Below are 22,016 nucleotides of genomic sequence, written 5' to 3'. Positions count from 1 at the left end.
ACAGAAAATTACTTGAGGATTAAAGACAACCAGAGTAAAAAGATGTTCACAATCTTCCGGTCCCAAATGGTTTTCCTTCAGCTCCTCTGTACTCCATTCCTACGACTCCGTGCTTTGGACACAGGGGCACTGAACCCTGGGGGTCGCATTACGATCAGACCCAGTCACCGCCCCCCCCCGATTAGTACGAGATCCGTTTCCCAGTCAGGCCTCCAGTGCCTTCCTGTGTATTAGTGGATAGGCCCCTTTATGCTCAGCTAAATTCAGCCCTCAGCTCCATCACCTGGCTGTCATTGACACGAGCAATACAGACAGAAAGGTGCCCGAGACTCAAATGGGAAGTCAACATTTGTGGATTGGAACCTCCATGCAGGTCAGCAAGAAAAAGAAATTGAATTCTCAGTCAACAAATTAAAGAATCACACAACGGACTTCACGTTTTATGACTTTTAATGCAACAAATAAACTAGAAGCTACTTTAACTTACACATAGAACTTTGCCCGTTTATAATATTAATAATAATCTTTATAATTGTCACAAGTAGGCTGACATTAACACTGCAATGAAGTTACTGTGAAAATCCCCTAGTCGCCACACTCAGGCGCCTGTTCGGGTACACTGAGGGAGAATTCAGGATGTCCAATTCACCTAACAAGCACATTGTGGGCAACACAGTAGCACAGTGGTCAGCACTGTTGCTTCACTGCTCCATTGTCACAGTTTTGATTCCCGGCTTGGGTCACTGTGTGGAGTCTGCGCGTTCTCTCTGTGTCTGCGTGGGGTTCTCCCGCGTGCTCTGGTTTCCTCCCACAAGCCCCCAAAAACGTGCTGTTAGGTGAATTGGACATTCTGAATTCTCCATCTGTGTACCCTAACAGTCAACAGAGTGTGGTGACTACAGGCTTTTCACAGTATCTTCATTGCAGTGTTAATATAAGCCACCTTGTGATAATAAAGATTATTATCTTTCAGGACTTGTGGGAGGAAACTGGAGCACCTGGCGGAAACCCACTCAGACACGAGGAGAACGTGCAGACTCTGCACGGCAGTGACCCAAGTGGGAATCGAACCTGGGACCCTGGCGCTGTCAAGCAACAGGGCTAACCACTGTGCTACCGTACCAAAGTTACAATCTAAAGTTGCACTCCACGATTAGTTAGTCTGCCCTGGAAGTCGAAACTTAATTGTCTCAGAATCAGTCCAAAGTGATGATTCATTCCCGAGGATTTACTTCCGTTCTTTTCGCCGTCTGGCAGTCTTTAATCCCAGAACTGTCTTTCACAGGGAAAGATTAGCGAGCTGCCAGAAAACCGAGTGTAGGCACAAATAGGCCATTTTCTGGTTGGCAAGATGTAATGAGCAGTGTGTCACAGGGATCAGTGCTGGAACATCAACGTTTCACAATTCATATCAATGACTTTGATGACAGGACCAAAGGTATGGTCACTGAGTTTGTTGATGATGCAGGAAAAAAGGAAAAGGAGGTGGTGTTGCTCGGATAATAAGGGACGGCATCAGAACATTAGTAAGGGTGGATCTCAGATCAGGAATACAAAATGTGGAATATGTTTGGGTGGAGCCAAGAAACAGCATGGGGCAGGAAACATTGGTAAGAGCTGTTGTAGGCCACCAAACAGCAGGGGTTGTGTGGGACATGGTATTAATCAGATTAGAGAAGCATGCAGAATGGGTAAAACATTAATGGGCACCATAGAATCTGCATATAGACTGGGTAAACCTAATGAGCACTGATGCTGTGGAGGACAAGTTTCTGGAGTGTGTTAGGGACAGTTATCTACAGCAGTAAGTTGAGGAACCAACTTGAGAACAGGCTTTTGTAGATTTAATATTATGCAATGATAAAGGGCTAATTGATAATCACGCTGAAAAATAACCTTTAGGGATGAGTGACCAGAATATTGAATATGAGGTATTCCAATCTGAAGCCAGAGTATTAAGTTTGAAGGAAATTATGAAGGTAGAAGGGACAAATTAGCTGAGGTGGATTGGGGGGTAAATACATTAAAAGGTGTGACAGTCCACAGGCAATGGATAGACTTTCAATAATTATTACACAATTTACATTCCTTCAAGGCTGAAGAACCCCAAAACATCAAGAGAACCGTGACTACCAGAGGAAGTGAAATATTGGATAAGATTGAAAGAAAAGGCTGATAAAGTTATCAGAAATAATAATAAACCTGAGGATTGGGAGGATTTTATAATACAGCAAAGGACCAAGATACTGAGAAAGCGAGGGAGAATAGAATATGAATGTGAACCAGCAAAATACATACAAATGGACTAAAAGCTTCTGTAGGTACGTAAAAAGGAAACGTTTGGCTCAGACAAAGGTTTGTCCATTCAGATAGAGCCAGGAGAATTTAGAATGAGGAATAGCGATCTCTACAGCCACCTCATTCCAACACTGGGATGTAGATCATCAGCATTTGGGGATTTATTCACTCCCAACCCCATTAATTTCTCCAGTACTACTTTTTCACTAATTCTTATCTCTTCCAGACCCTTGTGTTCACGAGGCCCTTGGGTCTCTAGTGTTTTGGGGAAATTTTTGCATCTTCCTCTGTGAAGACGGACACACATTGTTTCGTTTCTCTGCCATTTCCTCATTCCCTATTATGAACTGTCCTGTCTCTGCCTGGAATGGACACATTTGTCTTTGACAATCTTTTCCTTTTTACATACCTATGGAAGCTTTTCCAGTCGTTTTTTATGTTTCTCCCCAGTTTGCTCTCATATTATATTTTGCTTTATCTGTTTCTTGGTCCTCCTTTGCTGAATTCTCACGGAAATTCCCAATCCTCAGGTTTACTACTATTTTGACCAGGTTGTGAGCCTCTTCCATTGATCTGATGGGATCTTTAACTTTTCTTGTTCGCCGCGGTTACATTTTTTTTCCTGTTGGAATGATTTTTGTTCCTTAAAGGAATCTATATTTGTTGTACATATGTGAAATAAAAGTCCAAAAATCCCAGAGGACCATAGGCTGCTCTCCCTTTGACAGAGAGAGAGCTGACTGGAGGTGATTTAACCCGAGGGTCAGCACACCTCAGGCGAGGGGCTTGGTTGAGAAGGCGGGGCCTTCATGAATAAACTCAGCCTGTACGGGAGTTGAATCCTCACTGTAGGCCTTGCTCTGCATCACAAACCAGTCATCCTGCCAACTGAGCAAACCGACCCCTTGATAAATATGTAATAATTCCTTCAATATTTTTTTTTAATAAGCAATTTTATTGAGGTATTTTTTGGCATTGTAAACAACAATATAAACAATTTACATGGAACAATACAACTCCCATCACCCCAGGACCTGCCTAATTGACCCCCCCCCCCCACACTTCTGCTGACGATTAATTTTCCGCGAAGAAGTCAATGAATTAATTTTCCGCGAACCCCAAGAGTGACCCTCTCAGGGCCAACTTAATTTTCTCCAGGCAGAGAAAGCTCACCATGTACGATAGCCAGGTCTCCGACTTCAGGGGCTTTGAGTCCCTCCAAGCTAGCAGTATTCATCTCCGGGCTACCAGGGAAGCAAAGGCTAGAACGTCCGCCTCTTTCTCCTGGACTCCCGGGTCCTCCGACACCGCAAAAATCGCCACATCTGGACTCGGCGCCACCCTTGTTTTTAATACCTTGGACATGACGTCAGCAAACCCCTGCCAGTATCCCCTAAGTTTTGGACACGCCCACAACATGGGAACATGGTTCGCTGGTCCTCCCGCACATTTTGCGCACCTGTCCTCTACCCCAAAGAATCTGCTCATCCGGGCCACTGTCATGTGGGCCCGGTGGACCACCTTGAATTGGATCAGGCTAAGCTTGGCGCATGCTGCGGTCGCGTTGACTCTACTCAATGCGTCCGCCCATAAGCCATCCTCCATCTTACCTCCAAACTCCTCCTCCCACTTACGCTTCAGCTCCTCTGTCTGCGTCTCCTTTGCCTCCATGAGTACTTTGTAGATGTCAGAGACGCTCCCCTCCCCCACCCATCCTCTGGAAACTACCCTGACCTGGATCCCTTTTAGTGGCAGGAGTGGGAAGGATGGTATCTGTCTGTGCAGAAAGTCCCGCACCTGTAGATATCTGAAATTGTTCCCCCTCACCAACCTAAATTTCTCCTCCAGAGACCTCATGCTCGGAAAGCTCCCTTCTATGAACAAATCCCCCATCCTCTCAATCCCCGCCCTCCACCATATTCGGAACCCCCCCATCCATGCTCCCCAGGTCAAACCGATGATTATCATAAATTGGGGACCAGACCGATGCTCCCACATACCCCCTCCATTGTCCCCAAACTCTCAGGGCAGCCTCCACTCCGGGGCTGGTGGAGTACCGCGCTGGCGGGAACGGCAGAGGCACCGTTACCAACGCCCCCAGACTGGTGCTTTTACACGAAGCCGCCTCCATCTGCTCCCAGGCTGACCCCGCCCCCACCACCCACTTCCTAATCATGGCTATGTTAGCCGCCCAGTAATAGTTACTAAAATTCGACAGCGCCAGCTCCCCCTCTCCCCGACTCCGCTCGGGCATCGCCTTCCTCACTCGCGGTCAAAAGCCTTTTCCGCATCCATCGCAACTACTACCTCCACCGCCCACACAAAGCCCATGATAATTTTGTTGACCCGCTTAAAAAAGGACCGCGGAATGAAGATGGGGAGACATACAAACAGAAATCTCGGGAGGACCGTCATTTTCACCGTCTGCACTCTCCCAGCTAGCGACAATGGGAGTGCATCCTATCTCCGAAAGTCGCCCCGCATTTGCTCTACTAAACGGGACAAGTTCAATGTAGGCAACCGGCCCCAGTCCCACGTCACTTGTATACCTAGATATCTAAAACTGTCCCCTACCTAAACGGCAGCTCACCCAGTCACCTCCCCTGACCCCTCGCCTGAATTACGAACATCTCGCTTGTCCCCATATTTAGTTTGTACCCCGAGAACTGGCCACATTCCCCTTATATTCCCATGATTTTGTCCATCCCCTCTATTGGATCCGAAACGTATAGGAGCAGGTCGTCGGCATAAAGAGAGACTCTTGTGTTCCACCCCCCACACCGGACCAGCCCCTTCCAACTACTTGAAGCTCTCAGAGCAATTGCCAGTGGCTCTATAGCTAATGTGAACAACAGTGGGGAGAGGAGGCATCCCTGTCTCGTCCCCTGGTGCAATCTATAGTCAGAAGTTGTCCCGTTCATCCGTATACTTGCCACAGGAGCCTGGTACAGCAGCCTGACCCAGTCGATAAAGCCCCTCCCAAATCCGAATCGTCCCAGTACCTCCCATAAATAATCCCACTCAACCCGGTCAAAAGCTTTTTCCGCATCCATCGCAACTGCTACCTCCACCTCCCTACTTTCCGGGGGCCTTCTTACATTGGCCACCAACTGCCTGCCCTTAACAAACCCCGTCTGGTCCTCCATGATAACGTCCGGCACACAATCCTCAATCCTGGAGGACAAAATTTTGGCCAGCAGTTTGGCATCCACATTCAGCAGGGATATCGGCCTGTAAGACCCACATAACTCCGGGTTCTTGTCCCGTTTCAGAATCAACAAAATTGTGGCCTGTGACATCGTCGGGGGCAGAACCCCTCTGTCCCTTGCCTCATTGAAAACCTTGACCAGCCCCAATATCCCGGAGAACTTTTTATAGAATGCCGCTGGGTACCCGTCTGGCCCTGCTTTACCCGACTGCATGGCCTTCAAGCCCTCCCAATATCTTTTCCACCCTGATCAGGGCCCCTAGCCCTTTTACCAGCTCCCTACCCACGTTTGGGAAAGTCAGCCCCTCCAAGAAACGTTTCATCTTCTCCGGCCCCGTGGGGGGCTCCGACCTGTACAGCCTACTATAGAAGTCCTGAATGCCTTGTTCACCCCTGCTGAATCTCCCACCAAGTTCCCCTCCCCATCAATTACTTTCCCCATTTCCCTAGCTGCCTCCCTCTTTCTGAGTTGCTGTGCAAGCATTCTGCTGGCTTTCTCCCAGTGTTCGTAGATCGCTGCCCTTGCCTTTCTAAGCTGCTCCACTGCCTTCCCTGTGGTCAGTACGCCAAGCTCAGCCTGCAGCCTCCGCCGTTCCCTTAAAAGCTCTGCCCCCGGGGTCTCCGCGTACCTCCTATCTATCTGCAAAATCTCCTTTACCAGTCGGTCCGTCTCTGCCCTATCTGTCCTATCCCTGCAGGCCCGGATCAAAATCAGCTCCCCTCTCACCACTGCCTTCAGCGCCTCCCAGGCCACCGCTGCTGAGACTTCCCCCATGTCATTTACCTGCAGGTAATTTTGCATGCATTTCCTCAGCCTTTCGCTCACCGCTTCATCCGCCAACAGCCCTACATATAACCTCCATTGCGGGCGCTGATAACCTTCTTCACTAACCTGCAGTTCAACCCAATGTGGAGCATGATCAGAGACAGTAGTCGCCGAATACCCCGCATCCACCACCCCCGCCAATAAAGCCCTGCTCAAGATGAAGAAATCGATCCGGGGATAAACCTTATGTACGTGGGAGTAGAAAGAGAACTCCTTCACCGTCAGCTGCCTAAATCTCCATGGATCCACCGCCCCCCCCCCCCCCCCCCAATCTGCTCCATGAACCCTTTCAGTTCCTTTGCCGTTGATGGCACCCTACCCGTTTTTGAAAACGACCGATCCAGACCGGGATCGATAACTGTATTAAAGTCCCCTCCCATGACCAACTTGTGCGAGTCCAGGTCAGGTATCTTCCCCAACTCCTCTTTATAAATTCCACGTCATTCCAATTTGCCCCATACACGTTAACCAAAACTACCTTCATCTCTTCCAGCTTACCACTAACCATAAAATAATGACCTCCCCATCCAAAACTATGCTGCCCACCTCAAATAGCACCCGCTTGCTAATCAAAATCGCGACCCCTCCAGTCTTTGTGTCTGGCGCCGCGCCTCCTCCAGCCCACCCCCCGGCAGCCCCGACCTCCACTCTGTCCCTCAACCCAAGTCCCTCCCTCGTCAGCAGAACAACTACCCCCCTTCCCCTCTCCCAGCAACAACACTCTGTAACCTAACCCATGCCATAAACTAACCATATACCCACCCCCACTTTGCTTCCGTGAGCTAGCTCACCCAGCTAGCTTGGTGGCCCTCGCCTCCGGCGCCAGATAGTCTCCCATCTATTGTTCCCTCCCTCCCCTCATCCAAACAACTTCTCTCATCTAGCCGTCCCCAAACAATCACCCAGTTAAAAGAAAATCCCACAGTAGTGCAATTCAAAGTAATTCAAAGTAAAAGGCACTGCCACCCACCCCCACCAGAACAAAGAAACAAATAACTTTTACTTCCCCCTTCTTAAACAGAACTCAAATACAGAAGAGAAAAAAGACAAACAGGCATCAAAAAGTTACATCGTAGTTCAAAAAGTTCTGAGTTCGCCATCAGCCCTTTTCTTTTCACAAAGTCCATCGCATCCTCGGGCGACTCGAAATAATGGTGCTGGTCCCCATATGTGACCCAGAGACGAGCCGGATACAACAACCCAAACTTCACCTGCTTCTTAAAAAAGATTGCCTTGATTTGGTTGAAGCTGGCCCTCTTCCTGGCCACCTCCACGCTCAGGTCCTGGTAAACGTACAGAATACCATTGTCCCGCTTACAGCTCCGCGTACGCTTGGCCCACTGAAGAATACATTCCTTGTCAAGGAACCTGTAGAACCTAACTACCATCGCCCTCGGAGGGTCCCCCGCTGCGGCTTCCTTGCCAGCGCTCTGTATGCCTTGTCCACCTCCACAGGTCGGGGAAATGCCCCATCTCCCAAAAGCTTCTGAGACATACCCGCGACGTATGTGCCAGCATCAGCTCCCTCAGTCCCCTCCGCGAGTCCAACGATTCTTAAGTTCTGCCGGCGGAACTTATTCTCCAGGTCCTCTACCTTCTCCAGAAGCCTTTTCTGCTGATCCTTCAGCATCCCCACCTCCAGCTCCACCACCGTTTGGTGCTCCTCCTGATCGCTAGCACTTTCTCCAGCTTCTGGATCGCCCGATCCTGGGCGTCCAATCTGTGTTGCAGCCGATCAATCGACTCTTTTATCGGATGTAGCCAGTCCTGTGTCTGCCTTGCAAAGCCATCCTGGATGACCTGCATCAACTGCTCCGTTGATGGCTGGGCCGTCACACCAGGGGTCCAGTCATCAGCCATGTTGTCTTCTGCTGCAGCTTCAACCCAGCCCTTGCTTGTCTTCTTATTTCTGCCTTTTGTGCACGTCTGGCTCTTTTTTCCACACACCAATATGTGGAAACAGTGCCCAATTGCCTCCACCTTAGAGTTTAGCATGTAAAACCGAAAAAAAGTCAGGGGGAAAGGTCCAAATGTCCAGCCACAGCGGGAGCCACCAAATGTGCGACTTACTCCCTCATAGCCGCCACGGGAATTCATAATTCCTTAAATATTAGGTATTCTCTGCACCAATCAGTTTCCCAGTCCACCTCAGACAAACTGACCCTCACCTTGAACATAGAACATAACAGAGCAGAAGGAGGCCATTCAACCCATCGAGTCTGCACCAACCCACTTAGTCCCTCATTTCCACCCTATCCCCGTAACCCAATAACCCCTCCTAACCTTTTTGGTCACTAAGGGCAATTTATCATGGCCAATCCACCTAACCTGCACGTCTTTGGATTGTGGGAGGAAACCGGAGCACCCGGAGGAAACCCACGCAGACATGGGGAGAACGTGCAGATTCCACACGACAGTGACCCAGCAGGGAATCGAACCTGGGACCCTGGCGCTGTGAAGCCACAGTGCTAATCACTTGTGCTACCCTAATCCTGACATCCTGATAGTTTTCTTCTGTAACGCACAAATAAATGGAACCATGTAACCACCAGGGTCCATCTCCATGCCAACGTGGCCCGCTTTGAGGGGTTTGAAACAGAAATGGAAAATAAATATTTTCAACTTCCAAACACGCTTTCATTCTGCGATCCTTGTGCAATTCGAAGCCAGGTATTAGCAACAAGGCTCAAAGAGCATCAGCCCATTGGAAGCAAAGTGGTGAGACCGGCCAGTCCAGCAGAAAGAAACCCTCCGACCATCCCCACTGACCACCTGTCAGAATGAACAAAATGCAGTCCTGGGTGTAGAGCAGAAACAATAACAGCAGAATCCAACCCCTGTAATCGATTGTGAAATTGTTGGTGTCACAGCAGGTCCGATCAAGCATGCAATCCCGTCTCACATTGAGAGTTGGACGGCCTTTCCCCAGTGTGAACTCGCTGGTGTCTCCGCAGGGTGGATAACCGAGAGAATCCCTTCCCACACTGAGAGCAGGTGAACGGCCTCTCCCCAGTGTGAACTTGCTGATGTCTCCGCAGGGTGGATGAATCACTGAATCCCTTCCCACACTGAGAGCAGGTGAGTGGCCTCTCCCCAGTGTGAACTCGCTGATGGATACGCAGGGTGGATGAAGTAATGAATCCCTTCCCACACTGAGAGCAGGTGAATGGCCTCTCCCCAGTGTGAACTTGCTGATGGATCCGCAGAGTGGATGATAAACGGAACCCTTTCCCACATTGAGGGCAGGTGAATGGCTTCTCCCCAGTGTGAACTCGCTGATGTTTCCGCAGGGTGGATGAAGTAATGAATCCCTTTCCACATTGAGAGCAGGTGAATGGCTTCTCCCCAGTGTGAACTCGCTGGTGAGTCCGCAGGCTGGATAACAGAGTGAATCCGTTCCCACACTGAGAGCAGGTGAATGGCCTCTCCCCAGTGTGAATTTGCTGGTGTCTCTGCAGGCTGGAGGACTGAGTGAATCCTTTCCCACACATAGAGCAGGTGAATGGCCTCTCCCCAGTGTGAATTTGCTGGTGTCTCTGCAGGCTGGAGGACTGAGTGAATCCGTTCCCACACTGAGAGCAGGTGAATGGCCTCTCCCCAGTGTGAATTTGCTGGTGTCTCTGCAGGCTGGAGGAGTGAGTGAATCCTTTCCCACACATAGAGCAGGTGAATGGCCTCTCCCCAGTGTGACTGCGTCGATGGGTCTCCAGCTCAGATGGGGCTCGGAATCCCTTCCCACAGTCCTCACATTTCCACGGTTTCTCCATGTTATGGGTCTCCTCGTGTCTCTCCAGGTTGGATGATCTATTGAAGCCTCTTCCACAGACACAACACGGGTATGGTCTCTCCTCACTGTGAATGTTATGTTTATTCAGGCTGTGTAACTGGTTAAAGCTCTTTCCACAGTAAGTTCACTGGAACTCTCTGTTTGGAGTCTGCACGTTCTCCCCGTGACTGAGTGGGTTTCCTCCGGGTGCTCTGGTTTCCTCCCACAGTCCAAAGACGTGCAGGTTAGGTGGATTGGCCTTGATAAATTGCCCTTAGTGTCGGAAAAGGTTGGGTGGAGTTATTCGGTTACTGTGATAGGGTGAAAGTGTGGGCTTAGGCAGGCTGATCTTTTGAAGGGCCGGTGCAGACTCGATGGGCCAAACGGCCTCCTTCTGCACTGTAAATTCTGAGATTCTATGAACTCTCTCACCCGGGTGTGTGTTGTGTGGGTCTCGGTCCTTTTCCAGTCACACTGATGTTTACACAGTCAGTTCACTGGAACACTCTCACTCTGGTGTGTGTTGTGTGGGTCTCGGTCCTTTTCCAGTCACACTGATGTTTCCTCAGTCAGTTCACTGGAACACTCTCACTCGGGTGTGTGTTGTGTGGGTCTCGGTGCTTTTCCTGTCACGCTGATGTTTCCACGGTCAGTTCACTGGAACACTCTCACTCGGGTGTGTGTTGTGTGGGTCTCGGTGTTTTTCCTGTCACGCTGATGTTTGAAATCTTTAGCTGTCAGTTCGGGAAAACATTTCTCCTTCTAGATTCAAAGGCGGGAGATAGTGAGGTTCGAAGGAAGGGAGTGACTGTCAGATCGAGACGTAACGTTTGAGATTTCTGTCTGTAATTCCTCGTCTAATATCCTGTAAAAACAATTTACAAAACTCATCACTGTCAGTACAGGAGAGAAACTCAGAACAGACAATTCTAGTTTCTATGTCACATTTTTTCCTCTCTTATTCCCTGAAAGCTGAAAATCTCCATCCCACACAATCTCCCTCTATTCTCACTCTGCTGTATCTAACATTCACCCTCCCTATTCTCCTGAAGGTGCTGATTCAGGCTGATTGACAAATCCAAGCTCACAGCTTCCTGTCCAGGAGACCACAACAAATATGAGCTGCAGTCGGCCATTCGGCCCATCGAGCCTGCTGAACCATTCAATGGGATCATTGGCTGATCTACCTCAGCATCGTTTTCACACACTATCCATCATATCCCTCGACATCTTCAATACCTACAGGAGGGACATAGAGAACCAAGTGGAGTGGCGTAACAACAACAATCTCTCCCTCAATGTCAGCAAAACTAAAGAGCTGGTCATTGACTTCAGCGAAGCATCGTACACACCCCTGTCTGCATCAATGGTTCGACGTGGAGATGGTTGACAGCTTCAAATTCCTAGGTGTGCACATCACCAACAATCTGTCCTGGACCACCCACGCCGACTCTACAACCAAGAAAGCACAACAGTGTCTATACTTTCTCAGGAAATTAAGGAAATTCAGCATGCCCACATTAACTCTTACCAACTTTTACAGATGCACCATAGAAAGGATCCCATCTGGCTGCATCACAGCCTGGTATGGCAACTGCTTGGTCCAAGATCGTAAGAACCTACAGAGAATCGCGAACACAGCCCAGACCATCACACGAACCTGCCTCCCATCCACTGACTCTGTCTACACCTCCCTCTGCCTTGGGAAAGTGGGCAGCATAATCAAAGACCCCTCCCATCCGAGTTATTCTCTCTTCCAACTTCTCCCATCAGAGAAAAGTCTGAGAATACACGGTGACAGGGTCAACAACAGTTTCTTCCCCGCTGTTACCAGACTCCTGAATGATCCTCTTATGGACTGAACTGATCTCTTCACACATCTTCTCTACTGAGTAGGAATGCACTGTGTATGCTCACCCCTTGCCTCTGTATTTATGTAGGTCCTATGGGTTTATTTCATGTCTGGAATGATCTGTATGGACTGTCCGCAGAACGATACTTTTCACTGTACCTCGGCACACGTGACAATAAATAAAACCAATCAATCAATAATCTATCTCGTAACCTAACCCCCGTAGTCCAGGTATCGTGGCGTATCGTTTTAGTAAATCTATATTGCACTCCCTCCAAGGCCACAATATCGTCCCGAAGGTGTGGTGCCCAGAATGGCTCACAGTTCTCCAAGTGGCGTCTTACCAGGGTTTTGTATAGCTGCAGCATAACCTCTGTGACTTTATACTCCAATCCTCTAGATATAAATCCTGGCATTCCTTTTTGATGATTTCTGCACTTGTTCGTGGCATTTTAAGGATCTGTGCACCTTCGACATCCACTGTACTTAACCTCTTTCCATTTAGAAAGTCCTCTGTTTTATTCTTTTTTGGTTCAAAACGGATAACCTCACACTTGATTACATTGAACTCCATCTGCCACAAATTTGCCCATTCACCTGGTCTGTCAATATCCCCTTGCAATTTTATGCCATCATCTGGGCTGCCTACAATGCCACCTAACATTGTATCAACAGCAGCAGTGAAGAGGCCTTTCGCCCATCAAGTCTGCACCGACACACGAAAAACACCTGACCTACCGACCTAACCCCATTTGCCAGCAGTTGATCCATAGCCTAGAATGTTCTGACGTGCCAGTCTTCATCCAGGTACTTTTTAAAGGATGTGAGGCAACCCGCCTCTACCACCCTCCCAGGCAGTGCGTTCCAGACCGTCACCACCCTTTGGGTGAAAAGGTTTTTCCTCAACCCCCCTGCTTAACATCTTGCCCCTCACCATGAACTTGTGTCCCCTTGTGACTGACCCTTCAACTGAGGGGAACAGTGGCTCCCTATCCACCTTGACCACACTCCTCACAATTTTGTGCACCTCGATCAGGTCGGCTCTCCGTCTTCTCTGCTCCAGCGAAAACAACCCACGCCTATCCAACCTCGCTTCGGAACTGAAACCTTCCATCCCAGGCAACATCCTGGTGAATCGCCTCTTCACCCCCTCCAGTGCAATCACATCCTACCTATAATGTGGCGACCAGAACTGTACACAGAACTCCAGGTAATAATAATAATGATGATCTTTATTAGTGTCACAAGTAGGCTTACATTAACCCTGCAACTGTGAAAATCTCCTCGTCGCCACAGTCTGGCCCCTGTTCGGGTACACAGAGGGAGAATTCAGAATGTCCAATTCACCTAACAAGAAGTCGTTCCCCATTTGGAAAATAGTTTGCCCCGATTATTCCTTCCAAAGTGCATAACCTCACACTTTTCCATATTCTATAACATTTGTCACTTCTTTGCTCACTCTCCTAACCTGTACAAGTCCTTCTGCAGCCTCTCCGCTTCCTCAACACTACCTGTTCCTCTACACATCTTTCTATCATCTGAAAGCTTAGCAACAGTGCCCTCTGTACCTTCTTCCAGATCGTTAATGTACACTGACCCCTGTGGTTCCCCAATAGTCCCCGGCTGCCATCCTGAAATAGACCCCTTTATCCCCACTCGCCGCCTGTCAACTAATTCTCTAACCTTTCCAGTACCTTGCCCCTAATTCCATGGGCTATTATCTTTATTTAGTAGCCTGTTGTATGGCACCTTGTCAAAGGCCTTCTGGAAACCCAAATGGATCACATCCACTGGCTCTCCTTTGTTTTTACCTACTCAAAGAATTCTCACAGATTTATCAGGCATGACCTCCCCTTGATGAAACCGTGCTGACAGTCCTATTTCACGATGCACTTCCAAGAACTCCGTAATCCCATCCAGACTAGCCGGCCTATAATTTCCCATCTTCTATCTCTTTCCTTTCTGAAACTGGGGTGTTACATTCGTCACTTCCCTATCCCCTGGGAGCCCCTTGACTCCAGTGAATCCTGAAAGATCACCACCAATGGCTCCACAAACTCCGCAGTTATCTCCTTCGGTACCCTGGGATGTAGTCCATCCGGTCTGGGTGATTTATTCACCTTCAGACCTTTCAGCTTCCCCAGCACCTTCTCCTTAGTGATGGCCACTACACTAACCTCTGCCCCCGACTTTCTTCCCCCACTCCCAGTTTTCTCTTTCCCTCCCCTCTGTTGGATCGCCCTCCTTGCCCCTGGATTTGGAGCATCTTCTGAAGGCACTGCTGGAAGTACTGCTCCAGTGCCTTTGAGGTGCCTGCTCCAGGCTTTCCAAGTTTCTGAAGCCTTTAGAGGGTAGGAGAGTGTGGGATAGCCAATAGCTCATGGAAAGCAATGGCATGCACAGTTTCACCAGCGCTGCCAATACAATTGATGACCTAAGCAGGCAATGGCTGAGAGCAAAGTGTGGAGGGGAACTCATCAAGGACAGAGAGTCAGTCAGTGCTCACTGGAGGGAACATTCTGAAGAACCCCTCGACCGAGACTCTGTCTTTGGCTTTAACGTCCTCAAGTCCATTCCCCAGTATCGCGTCCGGCTCAGTCCACGTTGGACCCCAATCGGGAGCAGAGTGAAAAAGCCATTCAACACCTGAAAAACAACACGGCCTCTGGAGCAGAATGAATCGCTGCTGAAATTCTGAAGCATGGCGGGGTTACACTCCTGGCATAGCTACACAATCTCATATTCCTCACCTGGGAAGATGGATGCATGCCGGGGGATCTCAGAGACACTGTGACTATATTCAAGAGAGACAAGTCTGATTGTGGTAACTGCACAGGCGACTGACTCCCTGCTGTCTGCCACAGAGATCATTGCCAGGATCTTCCTCAATGATCTCCTCTTCGTGGCCAAAGAGCTCCTTCCCAAGTCACAGGTAGGATTTCTCCCTTCATGGAGGCACCAAAGACATGATCTACACTACTTGACAAACCCAAGGAAAATACAAGGAAGAGCATCAATCACAGTTCTTGGTCTTTTCTAACCTCACAAAAGCACTTCACACCGTCAAAGTGATGTTTTATTCAGTATGTTCTTCAAATTTGGCTGTCCTCAGAAATTGGCCACCATCCTCCGCCTGCACAATGATGACACACAAGCCATGATCCTCATCAATGGAAACACCCCAGACACTATCTCAGCGAAGACTGGGATCAGACAGGGCTGTGTCACTGCATGAACCCTTTTCCCCATCACGGTAGTACAGAGGTTAGCACTGTTGCTTCACAGCACCAGGGACCTGGGTTCGATTCCCACTTGGGTCACTGTGCGGCGTCTGCACATTCTCCCCGTGTCTGCATGGGTCTCCCACAAGTCCTGAAAGACGTGAGGTGAATTGTAAGTTGAACTGGACATTCTGAATTTTCCCTCAATTTACCCGAACAGGCGCTGGAGTGTGGCAACTAGTTGATTTTCACAGTAACTTCATTGCAGTGTTAATATAAGCCTACTTGTGACAATAATAAAGACCGTTATTATTATGATGCATAAACTCCAAGCCTGTTATAAGAAATTAAATTCTGAATAAAAATCAAGTCAAATCAGTTTGTGTTAATCATAGTTAATCACTGCAGTGTTAATGTAAGCCTACTTGTGACACAAATAAAGATTATCTCACCTCCAGCAAATTACCCACGGGTGTGGAGATGATCGACAGGACAGGAAACCAACACCACCTTCAAAACAAAACCAGAATCAGTTCAACCTCAGACATTAAGCTCCAGTTTGCAGATGCCTGATCTGTTTTTCAATCCATCCAACTCCCTTGATTCTATAACCATTAATACTCTTGTCTCACAAACTTCAATCTATCAGTTTTTATAGTTTCTATTGACAGAATCTGAACAGAATTCCAGATTTCACTATATTTTCTGTGAAGTGATTTCTGACTTTGCCCCTGAACAGCCCAGTCTCAGTTAAACAAATAAATATCACTGATTTGGACATTTAAATGGTGACAATTGCTTTACTCTTAACTGGTTATGTAACAGTATTTCAAAAACATAATAATTTGAGTAAAACTCTGCAGAAGCTGGAAATGTGAAGTGAAAACAGAAAGTTGTGGAAATCCTCAGCAGGTTTGGCAGCTTCTGTGAAGAGAAAGAAAGTTAACATTTCCAATGCAATCTGATTCTTCTTCACAACTGAGTGTTTGCAGCATTGTGATTTCATTTGACAAACATACTGAATGTGAACTTTGTGGTTCTTACAGATATCTGGCTGTAAATCTGATTTCAGACCTTCCTCTGAACACTTTCCAACCTCAGCTCCAGCTCATTGTCCTTCACTAAAGTCCCGGATAGAGAATCCCCGCCACAAGATGGCGGCGGCCGCCGGGTGACCCAGGTGTTGTCACCGGGGAGGAAGCCCCGCCCACTCCCTCTTCTCTAACCAAGATGGCCGCCCCAGCGCTCTGCTCCAAGAGCAAAAGACCCGACTTCCATTCCCAAGATGGCGGCGGTCGCTGTTTTCCCCGGGGCTTTTGAGTGGGGAGGAAGGCCCGCCCACTCCCTCTTCCCATACTAAGATGGCCGCCCAAGCGCCCTGCTCCAAGAACAAAAGACCCGACTTCCTTTCCCAAGATGGCGGCCGTTAAATCCATGGAAAATCCAGACCCGGATCGCTCTCCTCTTATTGGTCAGCAGCCACCGTCAATCACTCCCCAGCGATTGTGAGCTGGAGCATGCGCAGTGCAGGTATGAAGCTGGATTCAGGCGGGTGTGTAGGCCGTAAACCCCCCAATAAGACCCATTGGTTTTATTGTCAGTCTGCAGACAGGAGCTGGAGAACTGAACCCAGGCAGAGGAGAGGGAGGGAGAAAACTGGGAGTGGAGGAAAGAAATGGTGCAGATGGTGAGATGGGTTTGGATTTCAGCCCAGGGAGGAGGGAGAGTGTGTGGGACAGGGATTTACAGCTTTGGGGGAACAAGAGAGGAAAAAATGTTCCAGAGAAACGAGAATTGTCTGTTCAGAATTTCTATCCTGGACTGACAGTGATGGCTTTTATTAACGTCTTTTACAGGATATTGGAAGCAGAGGATTGGCCGACAGAAAACTCCAACCAAACATCAAGATCTGAAAGAGTCACTCAATTCTTTAGAACCTGAATATCTTTGAATGTGGAAGGTGTAATGTTTGTCTGTTCAGTTTGTGGGAAAAGATTTTAAACATCAGTGTGACTGGAAAAGCACAGAGACCCACACAGACAGTGAGTGTTCCAGTGAATTGACTGTGGAAAGAGATTTAACCAGTTGCACAGACAGAAAAACCATCACACCATTCACAGTGGGGCGAAACCGTACATGTCATGTGTGTGGACGAGAGTTCAACTTGCCATTCATCCCGGAGAGACACAAGGACACCGGCCCCATGGAGAAACCGTGGAAATGTGGGGACTGTTGGAAGGGATTCAGTTACCCTTCTGAACTGGAAATGCATCGACGCAGTCACACTGGGGAGAGGCCATTCACCTGCTCCACCTGTGGGAAGGGATTCACTCAGTCATCCAGCCTGCTGACACACCAGTATGTTCACACTGATCAGACACCTTTCAAATGTTCTGACTGTGAGAAGAAATTTAAAAGCAAAAAGTATCTGTTGAGACACCAACACATTCACAGTGAGGAGAAGCTATTCACCTGCTCCTTGTGTAGAAAGGGATTCACTGCTACATCTAACCTGCAGAAACACCAGCGAGTTCACACTGATAAAAGACCTTTTAAATGTCCAGACTGTGGGAAGTGCTTTAAAACTTCCTGGGAAGTGATCTGTCATCAACGTGTTCACACTGACGAGAGGCCATTCAGGTGTTCTCACTGCGGGACTGGCTTCAGGCGATCATCTGAACTTACTGTACATCAGCGAATTCACACTGGGGAGAGACCGTTCACCTGCTCTGTGTGTGGGAAGGGATTCATTCAGTCTTATCACCTACTGAAACACCAACAAATTCACTCTGATATAAAACCTTTTAAATGTTTTGCCTGTGAGCAGAGCTTTAGAAGCAGCGATGGGCTGATGATTCACCAGCGAGTTTACACTGGAGAGAGATCGTTCACCTGCCCCGAGTGTGGGAATGGATTCACTGACTTACAACTTATGCTGAAACACCAGCGACTTCATGAGTGTCTCCAGGGATTGGATTCAGCTGTTTTCGCTGCTGTCAATCAGATTCAGAACTGAATGTGTGGGTTAACCCTGAGGTGTGTAAGAAATGTGCCTCAGTCGCTCCCTTCCATGGTTCAGAGCTCCGAGATACAGACAAGGCTCCTTTACAACTGTGTTTAGAGGCAACAAGATTAATGATGAATGCTGGAAACTGGAAGATTTTAGTCCAGGAGTCAGTTTACCCAAAAAGGGGATCCAAGTCATTGGTGATTTTAAACCAGTTTATGAAAAAGCAACAGTTTAGATTTGGTACACAAGCTAAATCGGCAGAAAATACATGCGACCAATTACATGTGAGAATGGATCACTGGTCCCGGATCAGGGAGATGCTGATCTCTGGGGCTGGAGGTGACGGTCTCCTCGGAATGGTTTACTGGTCCCGGATCAGACACTCGGACAGATAGAGCTGATCTCCGGGTCTGGAGGTGACAGTCTCCTCGGAATGGTTTACTGATCCCGGATCAGACACTCGGACAGATGGAGCTGATCTCCGGGTCTGGAGGTGACAGTCTCCTCGGAATGGTTTACTGATCCCGGATCAGACACTCGGACAGATGGAGCTGATCTCCGGGGCTGGAGGTGACAGTCTCCTCGGAATGGTTTACTGATCCCGGATCAGACACTCGGACAGAGGGAGCCGATCTCCGGGGCTGGAGGTGACAGTCTCCTCGGAATGGTTTACTGATCCCGGATCAGACACTCGGACAGAGGGAGCCGATCTCCGGGGCTGGAGGTGACAGTCTCCCCGGAATGGTTTACTGATCCCGGATCAGACACTCGGACAGAGGGAGCCGATCTCCGGGGCTGGAGGTGTCGGTCTCCTCGGAATGGTTTACTGATCCCGGATCAATCACTCGGACAGATGGAGCTGATCTCCGGGTCTGGAGGTGACAATCTCCTCGGAATGGTTTACTGATCCCGGGTCAGACACTCGGACAGATGGAGCTGATCTCCGGGGCTGGAGGTGACGGTCTCCTCGGAATGGTTTACTGATCCCGGATCAGACACTCGGACAGATGGAGCTGATCTCCAGGCAGAGGTGACAGTCTCCTCGGAATGATTTACTGATCCCGGATCAGACACTTGGACAGATGGAGCTGATCTCCGGGTCTGGAGGTGACAGTCTCCTCGGAATGGTTTACTGATCCCGGATCAGACACTCGGACAGATGAAGCTGATCTCCGGGTCTGGAGGTGACAGTCTCCTCGGAATGGTTTACTGATCCCGGATCAGACACTCGGACAGATGAAGCTGATCTCCGGGTCTGGAGGTGACAGTCTCCTCGGAATGGTTTACTGATCCCGGATCAGACACTCGGACAGATGAAGCTGATCTCCGGGTCTGGAGGTGACAGTCTCCTCGGAATGGTTTACTGATCCCGGATCAGACACTCGGACAGATGAAGCTGATCTCCGGGTCTGGAGGTGACAGTCTCCTCGGAATGGTTTACTGATCCCGGATCAGACACTGGGACAGATGGAGCTGATCTCCGGGTCTGGAGGTGACAGTCTCCTCGGAATGGTTTACTGATCCCGGATCAGACACTGGGACAGATGGAGCTGATCTCCGGGTCTGGAGGTGACAGTCTCCTCGGAATGGTTTACTGATCCCGGATCAGACACTCGGACAGATGGAGCTGATCTCCGGGGCTGGAGGTGACAGTCTCCTCGGAATGGTTTACTGATCCCGGATCAGACACTCGGACAGATGGAGCTGATCTCCGGGGCTGGAGCTGTCGGTCTCCTCGGAATGGTTTACTGATCCTGGATCAGACACTCGGACAGATGGAGCTGATCTCCGGGTCTGGAGGTGACTGTCTCCTCGGAATGGTTTACTGATCCCGGATCAGACACTCGGACAGATGGAGCTGATCTCCGGGGCAGGAGGTGTCGGTCTCCTCGGAATGGTTTACTGATCCCGGATCAGACACTCTGACAGATGAAGCTGATCTCCGGGGCTGGAGATGACAGTCTCCTCGGAATGGTTTACTGATCCCGGATCAGACACTGGGACAGATGGAGCTGATCTCCGGGTCTGGAGGTGACAGTCTCCTCGGAATGGTTTACTGATCCCGGATCAGACACTGGGACAGATGGAGCTGATCTCCGGGGCTGGAGGTGACAGTCTCCTCGGAATGGTTTACTGATCCCGGATCAGACACTCGGACAGATGAAGCTGATCTCCGGGGCTGGAGTCTCTTGTGTTCTCCTTCCTCTGGATCCAGTCAGAGTGTTTGGTGTTAGTCTGAATCCAGCACCGATCACTTTGAAAATCTTTCCTGTCCAAAGTGATTTTCCTGTCGAACCGTTTTAACCTTTACTCAGACAGTTGGTTTATATTTGGGTCGTCAGATCCAACCTTCTCCAGTTTAGAAATCTGGTTTCAGTGTTTGTGACAGAGAGAACAGGCCTGTGCTGTGTGTGTCACCCAGCAAGCTGCTGTGGAAGCTTTGTTACTGAGAGCCAGAGAGAGCTCATTCTATTCACATGCAATGAATTTCTGACATTGAAGAACATTATTAGATGGTGATATTAGATGGTGATTTCTTTTACAAAATGTGCTGTCCAATCAGAGATGATGCAAAGCTGTGATCTGTTCCTGACTGAATGTGAAGTTTCCAGCTGAGAATCTTCGGTCTGAAGTTTCCGAGTGTTTTTGTGACATTCCTGAGTTTTCCAATGTGAGGCAGCGACAACAACAACTGGCATTTACCCATCAACAGCTTAAAATGTCGGAGACCCTTCACAGAGGGACAGAAGCTGGGTGGAAAAGGTAAGGAGACAGGTTTCGTGAGGGGTTTCCAGCCCTTAGGACCTCGGTAGGTGAAGGTGCCTCTGCCAATGGTGGAGTGAAGCAAGTTGGGGGAGCTGAAGGGGGTGAGAGTCTTTTTTTTGATTGTTTTATGGGATGTGGACATCACTGCAAAGGCCGGGATTTGTTACCCATCCCTAATTGCCCTTCAATTGAGTGGCCAGCTCGGCACTAGAGTCAACCACATTGCTGTGGGTCTGGAGTCACATGTAGGCCAGACCAGGTAAGGACGGCAGATTTCCCTCCCTAAAGGTCATGAGTGAACCAGATGGGTTTTCCCAACAATCGATGATAATTGTCACAGCCGCTGAGACTAACTTTAGAATTCCAGGTTTATTAATTGGATTTGGGATTTGAATCCGTGTCTCCAGAGCATTAGCCTGGGCCTCTGGATCACTAATCCAGTGACATTACCACGATGCCACCTTCTCCCCTAATTAGAGGAGTGAGGGAGCTTGGAGGGTTGTAGGAGGTTCCAGAGACTGTCTGTTATGGAGAGAGTGGCTGCCTCCATGGAGCTTCAAGCACGGCTCTGAAATGGGTCGGTGTAGGTCATGACCTTGGCCGTGCAGGAGATGTCTGCTGCCTTGAACAGGATGACAGATACTGTCAACACGTCACTGATCTCCCCCAAGCTGGTCAGCAGCAGAGTGGGAGGAATGATGTGACGCTGGTCCAGGCGAGGGATGGTGGAGGAAGGAGACATGGATCTGGGAACTCCACTCAAAGGGCTCCCACCTTAGACCCGTTCCCCCCAAACCCACAGGCAGTATCCAACATGCCGCCCCGTCTCCAGTTCATTCTGCCCGGCACAGGTACAGATGAGTCAGTCTGTCCCAGGACCCTCAGGGGCTCTGAAACCCAGAGGGTGGAGACCACAAGCCTCTGGGCAGTGAGAGCAGGGATGTGAGCAGCCTGTCTCTACCTCTGCTGAAACCACACAGGATGCACCAAGTAGAAGCAACAGGAAGGGTCTGGGCTCCAAATTGTAATTCACCAAGTGTCTGAAATGGGGGTTTGACAAGATATGAAG

General features: G+C 49.2%; 2 protein-coding genes across 2 annotated transcripts in view; one reads left to right on the top strand and one right to left on the bottom strand.

The window, feature by feature from the left end:
- Positions 1–16,354, bottom strand: part of LOC140418577 (uncharacterized) — a 49,201-nt gene extending 32,847 nt beyond the window's left edge. The window contains exons 1-3 of the mRNA XM_072502103.1: positions 16,216–16,354; positions 15,624–15,681; positions 9,269–10,963 (exon numbers count right to left, since the gene is read on the bottom strand). Of these exons, the coding sequence (XP_072358204.1) occupies positions 9,269–10,099 (831 nt within the window). The 5' untranslated portion in view covers positions 10,100–10,963; positions 15,624–15,681; positions 16,216–16,354. The remainder of the gene's footprint in view (positions 1–9,268; positions 10,964–15,623; positions 15,682–16,215) is intronic.
- LOC140418562 (uncharacterized) overlaps positions 1–22,016 on the top strand; it is a 244,209-nt gene that overhangs the window by 109,543 nt on the left and 112,650 nt on the right. The gene's annotated exons all lie outside the window — the stretch shown is intronic.

The sequence above is a fragment of the Scyliorhinus torazame genome, chromosome 5, assembly GCF_047496885.1.
Source record: "Scyliorhinus torazame isolate Kashiwa2021f chromosome 5, sScyTor2.1, whole genome shotgun sequence".
Classification (NCBI taxonomy): domain Eukaryota; kingdom Metazoa; phylum Chordata; class Chondrichthyes; order Carcharhiniformes; family Scyliorhinidae; genus Scyliorhinus; species Scyliorhinus torazame.
Note: the sequence above shows the minus strand (reverse complement) of the source record. Positions and strands in the feature narration are given on the sequence as shown.